The 22,996-nt window shown below is 41.5% G+C and overlaps 1 protein-coding gene across 1 annotated transcript in view; it reads left to right on the top strand.

Moving 5' to 3' along the window:
- Positions 1 to 22,784, top strand: part of GLP1R (glucagon like peptide 1 receptor) — a 103,392-nt gene extending 80,608 nt beyond the window's left edge. Inside the window, exons 11-15 of the mRNA XM_048504992.1 lie at positions 2,550 to 2,619; positions 5,294 to 5,382; positions 11,571 to 11,709; positions 13,021 to 13,062; positions 21,110 to 22,784. Of these exons, the coding sequence (XP_048360949.1) occupies positions 2,550 to 2,619; positions 5,294 to 5,382; positions 11,571 to 11,709; positions 13,021 to 13,062; positions 21,110 to 21,277 (508 nt within the window). The 3' untranslated portion in view covers positions 21,278 to 22,784. The remainder of the gene's footprint in view (positions 1 to 2,549; positions 2,620 to 5,293; positions 5,383 to 11,570; positions 11,710 to 13,020; positions 13,063 to 21,109) is intronic.
- The last annotated feature ends 212 nt before the right edge of the window (positions 22,785 to 22,996 follow it).

Genomic DNA, 22,996 nt, shown 5'->3' with positions numbered 1-22,996 from the left:
TTTTTCTTCTTGAGCTAAAGTTCAGTTGAGTTGACATAGATACAGAAATGTCCTGGAAACTTTGACATTTAGGCTTGGCTCTCACTGAGATGGTGAACTTGTATCTTGACTGCTGACTTCAAGTGGGGGCTATCAGGATTTAATGCTCCTGGCATCTGGGGTGGGGGAGGATATGTTCCACATAGAAGAAAACCATGGCACTCAAGAACAGGATTCTAGCCTAGTTTTTCCTTTACATTCTAGCATTCTGTTGCAGAGAATTTTTGTGTAGAGGAATATTCAGACATGTGATATCAACCAGACAAATATCTACCACCTCAAAGAGAACAAAGCTTCTGTGACACTCTGAAGTTGTCCTTTTGTGTGTATGTGTGTGTGTAAGAAAGAGCGAGACTGTCGCAGTAGAGATTTGACTTGGTGAAGTAGTTCTCTGAAGTCCAGTACTTTAACTCCTAAATATAACATTCGAGTTAGATGTAGTTATATATCTGTAGTTACATATAGTTATCTGTATCTGTAGTTAGACAAAAATATTGAAGGAGATTTCATGCTGATGATTGCATGGGCCTTTGTTTTTAATTGCACAAATTTCAAAAAGTATAAAGTAACACTCACTTTGTACACAGCTCAATTATATTTTTTATTTTTCTGACTCTTAATTTTAGTAATTTTTGATTGCACATTTATAAAAGTAGTTAAAGCTGCAGAGTTCTGTAAGAAGCCAATTTATGCACTAAGTAGTATAGCAGAGTTAATATAAAGCACCATTACTTTATCTGTCATTGTACCAAGAATCCTCTGAACTTGCTTCAGAATTATGGTTCAAGAAAAGTGTCTGTTCAGAGAAAAGCCTTTTCCTCTGCACAAATTATACAGGAGGAGATCTTTGCTATGAGCAAATGATGAGAATTGTTAAGTGCATTTTTAGTCACATGTATCCTTGAAGTGAATTTCCTGTTCCCAGGTCCTACCTACATATCTATTGACTGTAATGCACACTTCAATGTATCATTGGTTAAACACTTTTGATAATTATCTGGAAACAAACTGACATGTTAGACTAAAGTTTGCAATGTGCAAAGTCCTGAAAAGCAGCACAGCCACCCTAAAATTGAAGGGCTCATTGGAAAGCTAGTATTTTAGAATTAAGTGGACCATTTCATCATGGGCTTGGTTTTTAGCTACATCTATACCGGAACAGGGGCACATAGCCAAATATCTTGAATTATTAACTGAATCCCAACAGAGATGGATTATCACAATACTTTCCCATCAGCCATTACAAAGGGTCGTTACTTATCCATCCCTCTCCAGGATCAGGTTTGTCCACACTGCAAAAACCAAATGGAGACTCTTGCTCATATTATTCTTGACTGTCCAAGATATGTGGGCATTAGGAATTTCTTTCCCAGGCTGGCCCTAGACAAATCTGAAAGAGACACTGACAGTTCTGTTGTGGAGCTTCTGTTAAACAATACAGATGTCATGCTCTTGGAAAAAGTAGCAAAATTTCTTTTGCAAGTGACAGAACTTTCTAAGTAATATATACTTCTATGTACAATCTTTCTGTCTGCGTTATGAATGTACTCTTGATTTGTACTTCATAAATATAATGCTCTAGAGCCTATTATAAATGCCTAATAAAGGTTGTTGTTGTTGTTGAGTTACATCCCATCACGGTGCTTGGTTTTTAGCTACAGGCATCTTGTATCTTAGTCTGTCAGTGAGGTTGGTCAAGCATGCAACAAATTAGGTAAATGGATGCATGGTGGGTCTATGCCATGGCATCACTTCCTGGGATTGTGTAATCTCTCTAAAATACAAACAGTGCAGCCATGTGTGAATGTGTGTACTTTATAAGTACTTGGGGCAGATAATGAGATGTCAGTACAAGCTGCAGTCAGTTCTAGTAAGTCTGTTGCTGTGTCCTAGGTCTTCTGTCTCCCTCCTCTTCTATGTTCTAGTACATGGGGCTTGAAGGAACATTCATCAGTTTAAGATCTTGTTTGCTTCAGCATCCCAACACAGATGCCTTTCCAGATTGGACTTTGTTTTCCCCAAAAGACAGGATTCTAAATCTTAACTAAATTGCAGTTTAAAAGCCTGATACCCCAGCAACCAAACCGCAGTTTAAAAGCCTGATACCCCAGTCCAAAGTCTGATAGCCCAGCGACCTGGAGCTGGTTTACACCACCAGGCAAGTAGCGTTAAGAGTGTTGGACAAGATCTGGGAGACCCAGGATCAAATCTCTTCTCTGACTGATCCAAAGTCACCCAGCAAACTTTTGTGACACTCACTCTCAGCATAACCTATCTCACACAGTCATCGCTGCAAGGCTTCGGACATCATGGAATCCTAGAGTTTGATCAAACCTAAAAGTCTTCAGTCCATAGGTTATCCCCTATGATGGCAGAGGGAATTGTGTTTACATGCTCATTTTAATTTCCTATGTTCATGTGTTTCTATACTTTTGCTTTTTGCTCCCAGATGTATGAGGAGGTGGGAATGATACACGCACACACTATTTTTTTTCATATTTGTTTTTCAGCTGCTGGAGCAGAAACCATAACATGAACTACTGGCTGATCATCAGGCTCCCCATCCTGATCGCTATAGGGGTGAGTGATCAAGAATGTTTGCAACAAGAGCCAAAAGAGATGCAAAAAGGATCCTGGATCTCTGTCAGTAAAATAAAATAAAAAAGGCCTTGGGCAGTTCTGATTTGTATTGGGGCTATGTATGAGGAATAGGGAAACAGAAGAACACTCCATGAACATCCATAAATTCAACCATGTTTAATTTCAGCACCTCAGAGGAACTAAGTTAATAAGGTGGGGGGCTGTCCTTCTACATATGATGCCTGAGAAATGGGGCAGAGCACCTTGTGCTCTGAGATGCTCTGTAATCTTATTCAGTTGGCCATCTTGACTGCACAGTTGATCTCAGGTGTATGTAACCCTGTTTTTCTCACCATTGCACTTTTAAAGAAACATTAAGCATGCATGCCAAATAATGAAATTTTATGTAATCTAAGGTGATTGCTTCAAAGATGCATTCTTTGACCTTCCAATTTACTTACAGTTACTGGTTTTTATAAACATCTCTGTAACTTAAATAGCTGTAGTTCTGCAGCAGCCAATCTGACATATATAATTTAAACTAGAGAGTGAATACATTAAAATGTTGCTGGCAAACCAAGGCAACTTCCAAGGTGAATGCCTATTAGGGGTCCTTAGCTTCTCCAGTGCACAGAGAATGTGGCTGTAATAAGCCCCTCTGTATTTTCTTTTGAGGATAGGGATAGCAAAAAGCAGTTGTATGCAGTATACGTAGAGGCAGTAAACATGTCTCAGACTGTTGTCTGGAACAAATTTCACATTTGGTGACATCTTGAATGAGGCGAACCCTTCTTTATGAGGATGAATATAAAACCCTATGCTTAAAAAGCTTTCTCTAATCACTTTCTTATGCAAGCCAGTGTGGTATAGTGGTTTAGAGCAGCAGACTGTAATGTGGGGAATCACATTACAGCCTGTGGGGTGACCTTGGGCTAGTTCTTTCAGAATTCTTTCAGAATTCTCTCAGCCCCACCACCTAACAAGGTGTCTGTTGTGGGGAGAGGAAGGGAAAGGAGCTTGTAAACCGCTTTGAGACTCCTTTGAGAAAGGTTGAGAAAAGTGGGAAATAAGAATCAACTCTTCTACATATTTGCATTCCAAATTCTCTAAAACCTCTGTATTTATAGTTGAAAAAAGTTTGCATTTTTTTCTAAAACTGTGAAACTTAAAAATCAAAATGATGTATTTGCTTTAATGCTATCTCTGATTTTTTTTGTGGAGGGATGCTATCCATTTTTAATGCTCTCCATTTTGTGGAAGGATGAGCTAACTAGAAAAATCTTTAAATATGCACAGGTCTGTTTATCTTTACTAGCTAGCTACCCCACATTAGTATTATAGTGTTTAAAAACCAACAATTAACCAAAAGGGTTAAGTAAACAGGCCTCTATGGAAAACAAAACTAAAAGTTAATTTTAATCATCCATCAATTACATTAAAATAATAACAAATAATAACCCATAAAAATTGCTCTAAACATCTTTACAGATATGGCAAACAAAACATTAAACCTGTTCATACAGAACAGTCACTATGTAATACATATGCAGTTGATCAAAGATTAAAATAAACAGGAGACCAAATGTGTTTTGACTACTGCCTTCCTCAGTGGTACAGTAAGAATTATCCAGCTAAGAGCTTTTGATGAATACAATAAAGTAAGGAGAAGATTTGAACAGAATTTCTGCAGTTGGTCATGAATACTGGTTGATGTCTATACAAGTATTATTATCATTATGTGCCTTACATTTCATCAATATAGCCTAGTTGTAGGGTAGTTATCAGCTCAAAGAAGCCTAGTTATAGATGTACACTTTAAGACTTCTCAAAACGACCAGCTCAATTACAAGTCTGTAATTATTGTAGCTGAGATCTTTCTATGTATGAGATATTTGTGGATAAATTTGTATCCACATAGATAATCCAAATAGATAATATCTAATGTATATTTTCACTCTTTTGTTTTTAACCCAGTTTGAAAAAGGATTCCAGTGAAACTTAATTTTATTTCACTAAACATACTGTATATCACAAGATGTCCTACATGTGCTTAAACACACACACACACCTGACTGTTTCTTGGAATGTATGTATCCCATATGTAAGATCAGTAACTAATGAAAATTGTGTTTTTTTTAAAAAAATAGCGTTATTGAATATAAAACAAACCATTTTAGCTAAGTTTCTGATTATTTGTGATCTAAACATGTGTAGTCATTCTAAAACACTGTAACAGATTTTCAGACCTATTCCTATTTTCAGCACCTAAATATATTTATTTTACAGAAGCCTAGAGGTCTGAAAGCAAACAAATCAGTTACCATGAAATAGTAGGAAATTGTGCAACACACACTATGTGCTGGGGATCATTTGAGGTAGTTAGGGTTACAAGGTAGGGTTCCAAGTTATCCCAGTGGGAAATTTTACTTGTAAATTTGAACCCTCAGTACCTTTTCGCTCATGAGAAGGAAACAATCAATGCTGATTAATTTCTTCAGACTGCCAATGACAGTGTTCTAAAAAGAGCAAAATGATAGTAAGTCATTTTGAGTTTTTGGAAGAAAGCTGCACCTTAGGTAGAAAATTGCCCTGGAAATCTAGAGCAGAACTACACAGAAAGGGTGTTTATTTGTGCAATACACTGCTGTTCTGCTTGTGTCCCCCTTCTTCACAGGTGAATTTCCTGATATTTATCAGAATTATATGCATTATCATTTCCAAGCTGCAAGCTAATTTGATGTGCAAAACTGACATAAAGTGCCGGTGAGTCATCTTGTCAAAAAACCTATTCCGTATTTTTCATGCGCTGAAATGTTTTCCTGTGGAGAAGTTCAGTACGTGTCTGATTTCTTCATATGTCCACCTTCATATGTGCTCATTAGAAACCAGAGTTGCAGATACTATGATTTGACATTAGTTCACATGGCTAGACTTGTGCAGCTGTAGCATTTTGACATGTCTGAAATATATCCAGTTGTTAATATCTTTACTTCACTTTCCAAGGACCTAACATGTTCATGATCATGGCCTTTGCTGCATGAGTAGTTTACAACAAATCTTGCCACTGAATGCTAAACTTTTTTCTTTGAATTCTGTATGTTTTTTCCTTCATTTGGTTCTTGAAAAGTTTTCCTTGATTTTTCCTCCATTGCTGTTCTGAGCACTTTTACCATGATTTTTTCTATCTGTTTACAAGCCAGCTTCCCCCAAGCATGTGATCATGTTGAAATGGTCTTTATTTCTCTGTCCCACCAAATACCTGGCCTTTGTCCACATGCCTGTGTAGTCACCCAGCCTCCCCTTCAGCCATTGTATCTTCTCCCCATTCCCACATCCTCCATTTTCAAAAGGAATTTCTCTTTGTCGTATCAAACTAGTGATGTAATATTGAGGCAGAGAAGCAAGGGCAATTAGATCAGCTTTGTCAATTTCATTTAGAACTAGGATGTAACATTAAGGCAAAGATACACGGTGGCAGATTATGCACAAGGTGGCTGCTGTGCAATGGGGACAAATGTCCATTGTGCAAGATTTCTTGTATGAACGTATTTCCTCAAGTTCCTCTTTCACTTTCCATTCTTCCACAGCAAGCGAGACCACTTCTAGCACAACTTTTAATTTGCTTCACTTCCAGAATGGGACAGATTTGCCAGTGAGCACAGCTTTACCTCAGACAACTTCCCTCTGCCCATAGCCAGCCTTCCCACTCCCTTCCACTGCCCTCCATGCCTTTCCCCTTGCTGTCGCTTCCAGGTCACAGGAAAGAAGCTCATTCACACAGGCTTAGTCAAAACACACCGACCTCTAATTCTCATATTGATATATCGAGATATTGATATAATAATAACAGAGACTACTTGGAGATAATGGGCCTCTCTGCCCTCCTGCTGCAGTAGCAGCAGCAGGAAGTGTGTGTTTGTGTTTGTGTTTGGAGGGGGAGAGAATATCAGCTCTAGCACATGATCATCTTCTTTAGCAGCCTGTGATCCAGGAAATTGCTTTGTCTCTTTCATTTGTGTGGAGATTATTTTTAATGATATATAGGTACATCTTAAAGGGCTAAGCCACAATCCTGAGATCTGTAATGAGATCTGTGCATTTAATGATTAGTTGGTGGGCAGAGTTAAGGGAACCAAGCCCGAGATAATTCTCTACAATAAAGCTAAGTGGCAGGAGTGAGTGCCTCCTCATATGTAAACAGAGAAATGTAAGGAGACCTCATTACAAGACCATTGTGCAGAGAAGAGCTCCAAGGTAAGCATTCCATACACGATTAGCCTGGGTCTGCAAGTAGAAGTGAGTGATGTTAATGCAGCTCTAATTTGGGAAAAAAGTTGTTTGGAGGGAGAGCTGTGAGTAGGTGAGCTACATGTTTCTGTGATGGTGCCTACTCTGGTAGGAGGGTTTTTTGGCTTTCATTTTGGTGGATAGTTCTCAATTTTAGAAATGGTAGCTAGACAGTTTTTGAACTATTAGTGTAAACTCCATTAAAACTGTGTACATTGAACGTTACAGAACAAGCACATTAAAATCACCAGTCTGTAAACACGGTATTTATATCCAGGAAGACAATCCTTTTGCCATGACGGCTGTAAAAGCTGCCTTGGGTAATTCCATTTTATAGCCTTACCAGAAAGCCAGAAGGATAGAAGCACCCCTAGCCTATTCCAGGAGGTATGGAGCAGCCGCCAAACATGTAGGAGAGACCATGAGCTCATAAGAACATAAGAAAGAGCCTGCTGGATCAGACCAGAGTCCATCTAGTCCAGCACTCTGCTACTCACAGTCGCCCAAAAGATGCCTTTGGGAGCTCACATGAACGATCTGAAAGCAATGGCCTTCTGCTGCTGCTGATCCCGAGCACCTGGTCTGCTAAGGCATTTGCAATCTCAGATCAAGGAGAATCAAGATTGGTAGCCAGAGATCGAATTCTCCTCCATAAATCTGTCGAAGCCCCTTTTAAAGCTATCCAGGTTAGTGGCCATCACCACCTCCTGTGGCAGCATATTCCAAACACCAACCACACGTCGCGTGAAGAAATGTTTCCTTCTATTAGTCCTAATTCTTCCCCCCCAGCATTTTCAATGTATGTCCCCCGGTTTTAGTATTGTGAGAAAGAGAGAGAAAATTTCTCTCTGTCGACATTTTCTACCCAATGCATAATTTTATAGACTTCAATCATATCCTCCCTCAGACGTCTCCTCTCCAAACCAAAGAGTCCCTAATGCTGCAGCCTCTCCTCATAAGGAAGGTGCTCCAATCCCTCAATCATCCTCGTGGCCCTTCTCTGCACTTTTTCTCTCTTTGATATCCTTTTTGAGATGTAGCATCCAGAACTGAATATAGTACTCCAAGTGCGGTCGCACCACTGCTTTATATAAGGCAGTGATTTTCAACTAGTGTGCCATGGCACCCTGGGGTGCCGTGAGGACCTCCCAAGGGTTCCGCAATGCTACTCCCCCTGCCTCCCCAGTGCTTTCCTTCAATTGTCAAGCAGGTCAGGAACAACGCCCACCTTGGACTCCTCTTCCAGCCCCTCCAACAACGGTCCCACATTCACCAGAGGCCAGGAAGGGAAGCCAGAGATTGAGCCACAACCTGCAGCTCTGCTGCAATTGAGAAGACGAGTGCTGGGGACCAGGCAGCAAGGCTGCAGCTACCAGAGCGGCAGGGAAGCTGCGGGCTGGTGGCCGGCTGCTGGGAGCTGGGCACCAAGGCTGCATCCACCGGGGTGGCAGGGGCCCTTCTGATAGAGCCAGCTGCTGGGAGGCAGGCACCAAGACCTCCGGGGCTGCAGGGAGGGCGGCTGCTGGAGCCAGCTGCTGGGAGCCAGATACCGAGGCTGCAGCCTCCAGGGTGGCAGAGAAGCCGCGAGCCAGAGGGTGGCTACTGCAGCTGGCTGCTGGAAGCTGGGCACTGAGGCTGCAGCTACAGGGTGGCAGGGAAGCTGCAGGCCAGAGGGTGGCTGCTAGGAGCTGGGTACCGTGGCTGCAGCCACCCCACCAAAAGGGGCCAGACTCTGGCCACCAGAGGCTTGTGGCCAGCTCGCAAGACTGAGACCATGGAGAACCACTGCCAGGGCCTGATTTTGCATTTAAAGTGGAGCAAATCTAAGAGATTTTATAGGCAAAGAACTAAAGAAAACTATCATAGAACTTATCAAAGGTGGTATTAAGCATGTATACAGTGCATTGTGAATCTCATTGGAAGGGCTAGTGTGTTCTTTAGAGCTTTACTCTCTGGTGATTGTGCATAGAATTACAGCCTTAAGAGGATTCAAAGAAGTTCATTTGTATTACGTTCACTGAAGTGGTATTGGCAGCACAATGTGGTGCATCTGTTGAAGTGCAAAAGTAAAATGAAACTAATTTTTCCCCATAATTAGAGTTTCGGGAGAAGCAATAAGAGTGTTTTGTTCCTACATCTAAAATAAGCTTCCGCAATAATTGAGTAGGGTAGGGTAGGGTAAGATAGATTGAAAAACTATTTAAAAAAAGGGTAGCTGTTTCCATTGCATTCATAAAAATTAGAAAGCTGAGGATTATTTTTCCATCTATTTTTTGTTCTTCCTACCCATAATAATCCAGTTCCGGAGCTGTTTGTACATGGGAACTTTTTTTCTGCATGAGCAGCAGGAAGTATTTGAGAGCATCCAAGTCTCCCCATGCCTAATGCAGGCATGACTCATTTGGGTCACATATTTTTTCTCTTTCAGGCAGATCAAAACCAGTCTTTCTTTGATCTGTCTCACCAGGGAAACTGCAGGGTGATTGTGGAAGAAGCATCCATCTCATTGGCAGCAACTCTGGGGAGGGGAATTGACCTAAGCTCTGTCTTTAGGATGGCAGAGTTATGCCCAACATGTCTCTCTTCCACCCCACACCTGCTTGCAGCCTTTTAAAGGGCTTTTTTGTTTTCCTGTTTGAGCTGCATTACAGCATAGCTTGGGAAAGGAAAGGAAATGGAAGAGTTCTGGGCCATGGAGAAAGGCTGAAATTGCTATCACATTAGTGCTCTTTGTACACATGTGGAGGAGGATTGAGGTGGGGGTGGCTGCAGCAGTGAGTCCTGCAGAGATGGGTGTCTGGACACCTTTTTTGCTGCTGATGTGTTTGAAGACATAGCACATTATTAAATGCCCACAAATCTTTCAACAGTACCAGTCCTGAATGACACCAAAAATTGTGTATTAAATTATAGTTAAGTAAAAGGCAGTGTAATCCGTAAGGGCGGGAGCAGTTTTGCAGCTGCTGGGGATGGTGCCACCATGTTACAACCACACCTCTTTTAAAGAAGATTGGGGAGGCACCAGGAAGATGCAAAAAGATGCCCCTCATCTGTGCTGACGTGGGCTCTTGTGGCAGAGCAATGCTGGTGGTGCTGCCCTGCCCTTCATACTCCGCTCTACTGAAATATGGATTTTATATGATTTTTCATACAAAACTGTTCTGGAAAATGCCAATTCTCATATTTGCATGTGTGCATAGCAGAGTGTCCACCCAAAAGCAGGCCCAAGGCAAAAGGTCTGTTTGCAAGATTAAATCAGTGAATGAGTTACTCCAGTCAATAGAAGCTGGAAGCCTGATGAACCATGGACATGCATCTTGATTACCACACCCCACTAAGCTGTTGTGACACAATGGATCCCCGAGAACTCCCTGATACTAGACGTTACATTTGTGAAACCATCTCCCCAACAATCACTCCTTCCCTGCATTTCCTCTACCTTTAGATACGATCTCCCTAACAATCAATCCCTTCCTGATCCAATCAAAGCCTCAGCCAAATTGAATACCTGGGCAGAGTCTTTTAAGATACTCTGTATAAAGCCATTCAGAGCTTCCTTGATGTAATCAAGAAACAATTGACTCTTTTATCCCAACATTTAGAAACAATAGATAGACCTTCTAATTAGCTCAAGCCTGCCATTCCAACATGGAAACCCAGAAAATCCAGGAATAGAAACTTAAAGGAATAGAAACTTACTAGCTCCCGCCCCAAACTATGGTAAGGGGTATAAAAATACAGTTCTGGCTGGTTCTTTACTTTAGCGCTAGCTGGCTAGCTAGCCAGCTTCTAGCGAGCTTGCTGGCTTGCTCCAGCTCCTTATTAGAAGTTGGTTCTTAATGCTGGCTCCAGCTGCTGCTGGCTCAAGTTCTCAGTGCTGGCTCTCCAAGCTGGCTCTCCAGGCTGGCTCTTGCTGCTGCTGGCCCCCACTCTCCATTCTGGCATAGGAATCCATGCCTTCTTCAAGAACTTCTCTGCAGAATTTAGGTAATGTATAAGTCCCCTTCTCCCTCTCCCAACTCGTATCATCCAAACCTATCCCTCTCTTCCCTTTTTATATCACTTAGGTCTCCCCAGAGAGATTCATGGCACACTCACAGAAAAAGCGTACATGTCCATATTGCTCAACCTCTGAGGAATCTTTGGAGCATGTTCTATTAGTCTGCCCGAAATTCATAGATCTCAGACCTAGCTTGTTCTTTTCAACACCGACTTACTTGTGCCCTCCATATTCCAAATTGAACCGCCTCTTGAACAATGAGGATCCCAGGCAGTTGAAAATGGTGGCCAAGTTCCTGCTCGATATTGTAAAATAAGTTTCTGGCTCTCCTTTTATTTACTTATTTTCCTGAAGTTTGTACTGTATGAACTTGAGCAGCTGTTTTACCCTGTCAAACTCAGGATCATATTACTGCACAGTTTTATCCGTATATTTCTCTTGATGCCTAATAAAGGTCTTTGAATTTGAATATCACGTAGGAACTGTGTGTATGCTTCTCCATAAGAAAACTGTGACATGGAAACAAGATATGACTTGCTTAAGACAACAAAACATGTAATCCTTTGATCTGCAACCAGTTCAAAAAGACTGTGATATGAAAAATACATGTGATAATGCTTCATTCCTTTGAGCTATATTTTTTACCATTGGTTTCATTTTCTAGACTGGCCAAATCGACTCTGACTCTGATCCCACTTCTGGGGACACATGAGATCGTTTTTGCTTTTATTACGGATGAGCATGCGAAAGGAATGCTGCGTTTTGTGAAGCTCTTCTTCGAACTCTCCTCCTCCTCCTTTCAGGTAGCACCAAGACATCATGTGTTCAATGCAATATTTCTAGTGAATGTCATCTGTGATGGAAGGCTTCATTATCTCATCCGAAGAGATCCTTCTGTTATGGAACACAGGAAATTGTGTACCAGTCTATTCCAGGATTATTCCATTTTACAGAGAGAATTTATTGATACTGTATTTGTGTGTGTATGTTTTTTGCAACTGCCACACATGACCCTCTGCAAATGCAGAGCTCCTGTATTAGTCAACGGGCTGGAGATTAATTATAGTGATGATTGATAAAATGACAATTGAAGGAAACTTAGTAATATTAACTAGTGATTGGTGAGCAAGCCACCTTGCATCTTAGCACCACTTAGTTCACGGTGACAGTTATTTAATCTGAAAATTTAATCTGAAAATAATAATAGAATGCTTGACTTCCTAGAAGATGAAAAACTACATGAACGATCATTACTGCTTAGCCTTAGACCATATTTCTGGCAAATCTTAAAGAAACCTTGCAGCTTGCAAACAAGTGAAAATTGAAACATCACAAAGTTTTGATCTTTTACCATGGGGGCACACTTTTAATTTTATGCAGGCTTCACTGTGACAGTGCCATATGAAACACAATAAATGTGGAACAAACTGCAAAAAGTATGCAGTGCTATTCCTTTCAATGTCATTATGTGAAAATGTATCTTTCAGAAAAGATACTAGCTATTACTGCTCTAATGTTGTGCTAGCTTTGCATGATGGTAGCTGTGCTACTGACATTGAGCCTGCTGGGTTGTCTGAATAAATCATCATGAGGACTGTTATTTGGATCAAAAGTGTTGGCAGTCATCACAACATTGAACTGGCAAAAGACAGGATCATAAATGGTCATCTGTTTTTGTTTGTTGTGTTTTAATTCTAGTATTACTACCGTTTCATTGCAAGTTGCATTGCTTTTGACATTTTTATGCAAAAGGAAGCTAAGTAAATTGATAATAAAATGAATTAAATTGTCATCATATAGGAATTGTTTCTAATCCCGAGTCAGCAAGAGAGTAGGAATAAAGCCTTTATTGTTTTTTTCCTGCCTCATGATACAGTGGATCTTGAATTAGATGTTGACTTGAATTAAGTGGTAAAATTTTGCTAAGGGGCTGATTCATGGGGGAAACACTTCCATTTGCATTGGAATGGGGAGGCAGTCCCAATTAGCTGTCGGAAATGCACTGCATCCACAGAGATTTGCCAACCATGGGATCCAAGATATGGTATCTTCCTTTGTTATCTGGCTGATAAAGTTTATTAATCATAGCTCTTTTAACCCTACTTTTCTCCCAGGGTCTTCTGGTTGCAGTCCTCTACTGTTTTGTCAACAACGAGGTAAGAGGCATGCAAAATGCTTTGCTCTGACTCTTTTTTTTTCTAGCATAGAATCAAGTTTTAATATGTTCTGGTTCCTTAGTACAGTCAGTATATATTCTTGAGGGCTAATCACACAGCCACTTTCTTGGGACTTATGTCCAAACAAACAGGCTTAGGATCAGACTGCAATGCAAAGCACATGTATATCTAAGTAATTATGTGTTAACCATAAGCTGTAGCTATAACAATAGAATCATTCATATTTGCAACTGTGAATATGACCTTTTGGAATTAGAGGAACTTTGATACAAAGTAAACATGCATAGGATTGGGCTGCATGCTTATGCATTATTACTTGGAAGTGATTTCCACTGAACTCACTGAAACGCAGAGGCGTTCCTCCCATTGGGCAAAGTGGGCAGTTGCCCAGAGCACCCCCTTGTGGGGGGCGCAAAAACTGCAGGTTCATTTGTGGGATTTTTTGTATTTTCGGTGTTTTCCCATTTTTGGCCTGCAGAGGGTGCCGTTTTTAGGCTAGCAGCACCAAAAATTCAGGGATGATTCGGGAGACTCTCCTGATGCGATCCCCCAGGTTTGGTGAGGTTTGGTTTAGGGAGTCCAAAGTTATGGACTCCCAAAGGGGGTGCCCCATCCCCCATTGTTTCCAATGGGAGCTAATAGGAGATGGGGGCTACACCTTTGAGGGTCAATAATTTTGGACCCCCCTGAACCAAACTTCACCAAACCTGGGAGGTATCATCAGGAGAGTCTCTTACTGATACCACCAGGTTTTGTGAAGTTTGGTCCAGGGGGGTCCAAAGCTATGGACTCCCAAAGGGGGTGTCCCATCACCCATTGTTTCCAATGAGAACTAACAGAAGATAGGGGCCACAACTTTTATTTATTTATTTATTTATTATTTGATTTCGTATACCGCCCTATCCCCAAAGGGCTCAGGGCGGTGAACAATATAAAAGCATATATAAACATAAATATATAAAAGTTTAAAATTTTCATTCTAAAACAGTATCCCACGAACCCATATGCAACCCTCCCAAGAAGAGTGATGGGTCCCGATGATGTTAGGGACCCTATACAGCAGGGGGAGGATGAAAGCAGGAGCACCCTCATGGCTGGTCTCTCCAAAGGCCCAGTGGAACAATTCGGTCTTGCAAGCCCTGCGGAACTCTCCAAGGTCCCGCAGGGTCCGGACAGCTGGTGGTAGAGTGTTCCACCAGGCAGGGGCCAGAGCCGTAAAGGCCCTGGCCCGAGTGGAGGCCAGCCGCATCATTGAGGGGCCAGGGATCTCCAGTAGAATTGGCCTCTGCTGGAGCTGAGACATATGGGGTATCTGCGGTCCCGAAGGTACGAGGGTCCCAGGCCGCGTAAGGCCTTAAAGGTCAACACCAACACCTTGAAGATGATTCGAACTCCACTGGGAGCCAATGCAGCTGGTGCAACACAGGCTGGATATGATCCCAGATGGCACTGCCTGTGAGCAGACCTGCAGCTGCATTTTGGACCAGTTTTAGCTTCGAATCAGACGCCAAGGGAAGGCCAGCGAGAAGCCGAGTTACAATAGTCTAGTCTGGAGGTGACCGTTGCATGGATCACAGTGGCTAGGTCAGCGTTGGAGAGGAAGGGAGCCAGCCGTCGGGCCTGTCGAAGAGGGAAAACGCAACCCGGGTTGTATGGGCCACCTGGGTCCCCATTGAAAGAGACGAATCCAGGTGGACCCCAGGCTGCGAACGGAGGAGGTCGGCGCCAATGTGACCCCCTCCCACACCGGGCGGCTGGAATTCCCCAATCTCTCCCGGCCAAGCCAGAGGATCTCCGTCTTCGATGGATTAAGTTTTAACCTGCTCTGTTGTAACCAACCAGCGACCGCCTCCAAACAATGCTGTAGAGCTGCAGGGGCGGTGACAGCTCCCGCCTCCATCGACAGAATGAGCTGAGTGTCATCAGCATACTGATGGCAGACCAGCCCAAAGCTCCCGTACCAACTGAGGCAAGGGGTCGCATATAGATGTTAAATAACAGTGGGGACAACAATGCCCCCTGAGGCACACCACAATGAAGCGGGCACCTCTGAGAAGCTTTGTCCCCACACCACACTTGCTGACTCCGCCCCCGGAGGAACGAGACAATCCATTGAAGGACAGTGCCCCGGACCCCGGAGGCGGCCAGGCGGTGGGCCAAAAGGTCGTGGTCGACCACATCAAACGCTGCGGTGAGATCTAACAACACCAGCAGCGCCGATCCGCCTCGGTCAAGTTGCATACGGAGCGTATCTGTGACAGCGACGAGAACCGTCTCCGTCCCATGCCCAGCACGGAAGCCGGACTGGAAGGGGTCGAAAGCTGATGTTTCATCCAGGAAACCCTGAAGCTGCTCCAACACCACTCTCTCAATTACCTTCCCCAGAAACGAAAGATTCGAGACGGGGCGGTAATTGGCCAGATCTCCAGGATCTAACGATGGTCTTTTCAAGAGTGGGCGGACCACTGCCTCCTTCAACCCATCTGGAAAGACTCCTTGCTCAAGAGAGTCATTGATGATTTTCAACTTTAAGGCTCCATAACTTTGGACCCCCTGAACCAAACTTCCCAAACCTGGGTGGTATCATTAGGAAAGTCTCCTAAAATACCCTGAAAGTTTTGTGCTGCTAGCTTAACAATTGTACCCCTGACAGCAGGCACCCCCCAAATTTCCCCAGATTTTCCTTTTAAATTCCCCCCCCCTTTGGCATGGATTTAAAGGGAGAGTCTGAGGTCCCCAGTTTAAACATTGAAAGTGATGCTGTTTCAGGGTGAGGGAGAATCAACCCCAAAATAGCATCACTTTCAATGTTGTTTAAACTGGGAACCCCAGATTCACCCTTTAAGGTGGATTTAAAAGGAGAATATGGGCTCCCTAGTTTAAACACCATTGAAAATGATGCTGTTTGGAAGTGGATTCCAGCCTCACTTGTTTAAACTAGGGAGCCCAGATTCTCCTTTTAAATCCACCTTAACAGGAGAATCTGGGTTTCCCAGTTTAAATAACATTGAAAGTGATGCTGTTTCCTCCAATTGGGGGGGACTGGATACAATACCATAAAATGTTTTCATAGTAGTAATAAAACATTTTGAAAGTGTTTTGAAAATGTTTCAAAAATATTTCTGCTGTGTGGCATGGCCTATTGCTATGTTCAGATTTGTGAGTTGGGGCATGTTCTATAATGTGATGGTGACTTTGAAACGACCTGGTATAGAAAATCATTGCTTGGTCACAGTGGGGGATGGCGGCTGCCCATGGGGGGGTGCCAAACTCCAGTTTGCCTAGATACACCACTGGGCATAGCTACAAGGGGGTGTGTGCATTGCACCGGGCATGCGCCTGGGGGGCATCGAACTCAGGTTTTGCCCAGGGCTCCAGTTTGCCTAGTTGCGCCACTGCTGAAACGTACCTTTAGTATTATTTATTTACCAACAGAATTTACAGCACCACTTTTATGTCCTCATCAGGGCAATCAAGGCAGCCAACAAACTGAAAACATACATAATAAAAACATATTTAAAAGCCAAAAACTCAAACAATTAAAATCAAGTTAAAATATGCACAAAAGACACATACATAAAAATAACAAACAGTGCGAAAAAGAGATTATCTCTATAGGGTACTGGACAAAATAAAAGTTTCAGAAGACATCAACAGAAGGAGCAGGAGAGTTTTAGTTGCCACTTGCTTACTCTTAGAGTACTCTGAGACCTTAGAGGAATTCAAAGTTCCTCTTAGCTTATCTAAGAGTAAAGAAGGCCTCAGAAGATGACTGTATCAGTCAGGTAGATTCATAAGAGATTAAGCGATCCTTCAGGTATGCTGGTCCCAACTGCATTCTGGACCAACTGAAATGTTCAAACAGTTTGCAAGGGCAGCCCCACACAAAACACCTTATAGTAATCTAATCTAGATCTAACCAGGCCATGCACCACAGTGATCTGACATTTTCTGACCAGGAAAGGCTGCAACTGGCTAAAGCTGGTGAAAGGCACTTTTGGCCACATCTTCCACCTGCTTATCCAGCAGTGGACCTTGGTTCAAGAGAATTACTAGTATGTTGAAGCAGAGTGCACCCCCATCCAGAATAGGTGATATCTTACACCCTGGGGCAGACTTTTCAGTTATCAGTACCACTCCTGTCTTCTTAGGGTTAAACTTCAGCTTATTAACCTACATCTACCCCCAGAACTACCTCCAGGCACTGGTTTGGGGTTTCCAAAGCCTCGCTTGGCATTAGCCAGAAGCATGATAGATCTGAGTGTCATCTGAATAATTGTGGCAAACCAGTCCAAATCTTTGGATATTACCCAGTGGTTTCATGTGGATGCTAAAAAGCCATGAGGATCATGCCATGAGAATGTGTTCCTTCTGTTTACAGAACTATCCTTCCTCTTTCACATGAGTGACAGCCATGCCCTGCTATCTAGGGAGGGGGCAAGAGGATGGGATGTGCTGCTGCCCATCAGAAGAGGCCAGATGGGCAAAAACGTTTAGCAAATACAAATGGTGACAAAGCAGAATTGTCAGAGAAATTCTGAGCCTTTCCTTTGATTGTGCCGCTGAAGGCTGTTAATGAGCAAGAAAGAAAATGGTGCCTGTGCAAGACTAATGAAGCATGCAAATTCAGGAGCTACATCTGAGCTGTTTTCCCCATTCCCTTTGCCACAGTCTTCCTTACCACAGACTCATGACTATTAGCAGGGAGGCAGGGAGAATTCCCATGTGGTGTGTATGTTTCCTAATATGGGGGAGTGCCACTAGATCTCACTCAACAAGAAAATGTGTTTGGAGGCAAATGAAAACTTTCTGTGGGCTGTTAGTAGAGTTAATTCCTAATATTCAAAGCACTTAGGAAGCCAGCAAAGTACTTTAACTGGCCCCCACAGAGAACACATGCAGCAAAATGTGATGCACCATGGAAATGACCTGACTGTGACATGATAGATCAGTATAGAATAACAAATCACCACTATGACAGGTTCACTCACCTGAGCAGGTTTTCTGCAGGTGCCATCCTGCAAATGGACAAAATCAACAACTTCTCTTACACATGCCTGCTCCATTAAAGCCTCCACCTTATGGAATAGCCTGCCTGAGGAGGTCAGGAAGGCTCTCCCTTGACTTTCAGTGAACTATGCAAAACTGAATGATTCAAGAGAGTTTTTCTACACAGGCAGTAGAATATCAGTTATTGTGTCATGATAAGATTTATGCTGTGCTTCAGTTCTGTTTCTAGATTTCTGATTAGTCTTACAGCTCTAATCCTATTGTAATTGTTTACTGAGTTCCCCATCCTGTTGATTATAACGTCTCACTCTGTATAATCAGACTTGAGTTCAAGTGTTTGTTCACATTCATCCTTGTGCACAGCTAAGGGAGTTTGTGGTTAGAACCACTGAACCCTACCCACAGTGATTTCCTACAACTACTACTTTATTGCTTCAGACTTTATTAACTAATGAGGCATGTTCCTGTGTATTAAAGTATGTACTGACATAAATATGCATTTCAGCTTTTTTTAAATTTAATTTTTGTGGCTTGTATTTGACCCCACACAGTGGTTCTGAACAGGCGTTACACAATTTTAACACATTATTCTGACCCAATTTAATAGTGTGAAAGTAATCTCATTATTGGATAAGTGACAACCATTCTGCTTCATTCAATGAACTGTGAAATTTAAGTACTACATTAATTGGAACAGAGCAGGTTAGAATACACTATCAAAATATTGTTATTAAAATACTTAAATATTTGTTCCATCCACAATACCTTAAAAAGATTAAATAGTAAATTACAACATTTTTTACATTGCCATTATCATTAAAATGCTGGTTTTCAGACCAAGATTAATATTTTATCTATTTAAAAAATGCCATGATTTATGCAAATAAGAAAATCAGGAAAATTTTCATTCCTACAAGGCAGAATTCACTTTGCATATTTGAATTAAAATAATTAAAAATACCTTTAGTGGCATGTTTTTCCCAAAAACCACCAAATGGTTGCCAATTTTAGCTAGACTTTCAAGTGTACAGTCTACTGTATTTTAGCATAAATCTCTGGATAGCTCCTTTTCACTATGTTCTTTATTCTTAATATGTACCTGTAAATTCAGAGCAAGATAATACTAATTTGATACCTATCGTTTTAATTGAACCTAGGTGGGTGCCTTTGGATTAAATGGTAAATTCTGATTTGTCTGCATTTGTGTATCATTATTCAATTTAATGATTCTGTTGCTTCTCATAATCTCTGCTGTTCCTAAAGAGGCTGTTCTATTCACACTATTGGACTTTAAATAACTCTTTTACAAAAAGTTCTGTCATGGTATCCCCTTTGTCCAGCTCTCTTGCCTAATCAAAGCTGTTATTGTTTATTTTTGCAGGAGATGTCCTTCCATTGGGACCTATAGCTACCATAGACATAAAATCAATTTAATGTTGGTTTCCTACATCTTCTAGACTCAGTTCAGATGTCATGAACAACTTGGAGCTTTATTCATGATGAGCACAAACTTCATTAATTAGCTTGTTTGCATACTTCCTCCACTTATAAAATGTGTTGAGATTGAAGTAAAGCATTTTAATTAGCTCATTATCCATGAAGTCACAATGTGAATACACTATCAAATTGAGCTGTGTTGTTTCCCCACTATTTATAATACATAGGTATGATTTAATTCTGATTAAGAATCCCATGTACTAGGAAAACATAAACCTCAATATAACTCTCCACCCACTGGACATCAAGGCAAACTAAAGTTAATGGAAGACTTGAGGGAGGGGGGAATGCAAAACAATGTCCCCTTCTGTACATGAAGAATAATGCACTTTCAATCCACTTACAATGTACTTTGCAGCTGTGTGGAATAGCAAAATCCACTTGCAAACGATTGTGAAAGTAGATTGAAAGTGCATTATTCTGCATGTGTGGAAGGGGCCTGACAGTAAACCAGGTTTGTGCCAGTTACAACTTCAGATTTGTCAGGGAAGCAAAATAAAGAGGTGTGCATCTTGTGCACAGATCATGGAGATCTAAATGACAGCACCTGTCATCCAGGGTCAGTTGGCAAAAGCCTGATGCAACTGAACCAAACCAGTCTGATCCGGTGCTGTGACCTTCTCAGTGATTGGGCAGTGTTTGTATATTAGCAGAGCACTATCAGTGCACATTGTCTGTTAGGGAGTCTTGTTTACTGCGAGGCATGCTGCCGGTTTGTTCCTTGATGTTCACTGTATATAGCTTGCACCTGAAAGTAAAATTCCTTCTTTGAAGTGAAGCTACTGTGTGGTGTGGAGTTATAAGAAGCTACTGTGTGGTGTGGAGTTACAAGATTTGTAACTGGCAGCCCTATTTTCTAGTGCAGTATCTTAAAAATGTGTTGTCTCATCAGAAATAATGTAGAACTGAACAGTAGGAAACTAAAAAAAACCCTCTAGATACAGAAGAGTAATATTTTGAAAAATGAGAGTTTTCTCACTTTATCTTATATTATTATTCAGTTACCTATTCTAATTTTATTCTACTACATATTTCTTCAGCTACCAAATACCAAACAATATAGTCAATAGCATTGTATCATAATTTTTAATCAGCATCCTAAAACCACTGAGATAACACAGCAGTCAGACTTTACTGGCATATTTACTAGGGACCTGTTGCAGTCTTAGTTGGAATACTGGATGCTACATTAGGCTAATAAGAAAGGTCTGATTTGAACCATGTTGAGCGCAGTCTTGAAATATAGCTGTGTGTGGCAAGAGAATTCAGTAAAATGTTTCCTGCTATATTGTGTTCACAGATTTATTTGTATAAGAGAAAGTGCTGTGATTATTTCAGTGTTGACTCAGCCTTAGCATGGATCAATTGAGTGATCTCCAAGATTATTTAAAGTAGCAATAAGGGTAACCTTACCATGGCAGGACTAATTAATGCAAGTCATTGGGGGGTTTTTTGTCAGTTATACATTAAATGTATCTCAAAACCTGACTATTCCAATTTCTTTCTTTTCTTGTGTAAGGTTCGAACAGAATTTCAGAAAAGCTGGGAGCGCTGGAGACTAGAGCACTTGTACGTCCAAAGAGACAGCAGTACGAAGTCACTCAAGTGTCCGGCCAACAGCATAAGCAGTGGAGGTACCTTGGGCAGCACAGTCTATGCTGCCACTTGCCAAGCGACATGCAGCTAGTGTCTACAGAGGCAAGAGCAAAAGAGTTGGATCTGAGCTGTAGGAAATACAATTGGATATCCTTTGAAATACAGCTAGAATGATTGTAAGAGCCCTTTGAAAAGTTGAGCCTCACTTGTTCATGGCAGCTGGACCAACTTTTAAAATAAAACAGGCTGTTAGTGTAATCAGCATACAAGGGGTAGAGAGGGAGAGAATCCTATCTAAAGTGAGCTTCAAGAGTTTCTTTCTAATTAATATTTATAGCCTCCAAGGTATCAAGACCCTAACACTGCAGTGATGCAGACACAAAGCTTGTTGGTTTTCAGATTACAAAAAATGTAAGAAAAACACTTTCATTGGGAAAGGTAAATCAAATAAAATTAAAAGCAGCTAAACCGGATTTGGAACTTGTTATTTCAGCCTTTTCAAAGGATAGCTTTTTTGGTACATATACAGTTATGACTGTTCTAGAAGTGTCTTTTTCCCCTCACCTACTACCATTGTTGCAGAGAAATTTCATTTTACTTCTGTTCAGACTATAACACATAGCATGCTGATGCATCATGAACAGAGTTACAGGTACCTGCTGGCCAGTACTTGTGCAGCAGCTCCTCTTCTTTCTATTTACATGGCATTGTAGCACCTTTCTAAAATAGTTTTGTTACACAGAGTGGGAGTGCCTGTACAACTTTTTTATATTTGTAAACACAATTCTGACAAATATTGTAATGTGCAGGCAGGTAACTAAGAATAGGGGTTTCCCCCCTCTGAGTGTTTATTGATGTTGAACACATTCTGAACCATGCAGAGGGGAAGCCACATATTATTTATAGACAGCCCCTCTTACATCATATTTTTCAAAAAGCAACCACATTAGAACATTTTATGCATCTGTGCTATACAGGACTGGAGTTCTTCTATTCCACAAACACACAATCCTGTATAGCACTTCACTCCTGCAGTCATGCTACATCTCTCTTGTACATGGAGTAGAAACAGGATATTGCCTTACTAGTCCCAGCTAGTGCTACTGTAGTATTAAAATCTGATTCTTGCCCTCCTGGAAAATCATAAATTGTATCATTTTTGTGTCATTCAAACAATCTTAAAGCAGATATGGTTGTGTGTCATCCTTAACTGCATGGTCTCAATCTTAAACTTTTCATAATGAATTTGAACTTCACATAACAGACTTTATTCTAGCTGGCAAATAGGTGCCTTTTCTGTTACCTTTTCTAATGTCTTTTAAAGATCATTATTCTCTGTGCTTTCTGCTAGTATGAACCAAAGCTCTTAGTTGTTTGCTGGCATCAGTATTTGTTGATGAGCAGTGTTATCATGAGAACCAGTGTGGTGTAGCGGTTAAGGTGTTGAACTAGGACCTCGGAAACCCAGATTCAGATCTCCACTTGTACCATATAAGCTTGCTGGGTGAACTTGGGCCAGTCACACACTTTTAGCCCCAAACCTGGCTAGTATTTGGATGGGAGACCTCCAAGGAATACCAGGGTCATGATGAGGAGGCAGGCAACTATAATTTTGGGCCCAAGAGTCATGGAGTTATCTGTTCAACGTATCATGTTTTTCTTACCTCTAGGCTTTTTTCTTTCCTCTTCAAATGCCATATAACTACAAGGCTCTATACACTTGATGCTGGAACCCAACGCTGTTGCTCTAAGTGAATAGATTCTGTGACTATAACTGTCATCACTGTGACCAGCTCAATATTGTATGCTG

This window comes from Sphaerodactylus townsendi, linkage group LG01, assembly GCF_021028975.2.
Source record: "Sphaerodactylus townsendi isolate TG3544 linkage group LG01, MPM_Stown_v2.3, whole genome shotgun sequence".
NCBI lineage: Eukaryota > Metazoa > Chordata > Lepidosauria > Squamata > Sphaerodactylidae > Sphaerodactylus > Sphaerodactylus townsendi.
Note: the sequence above shows the minus strand (reverse complement) of the source record. Positions and strands in the feature narration are given on the sequence as shown.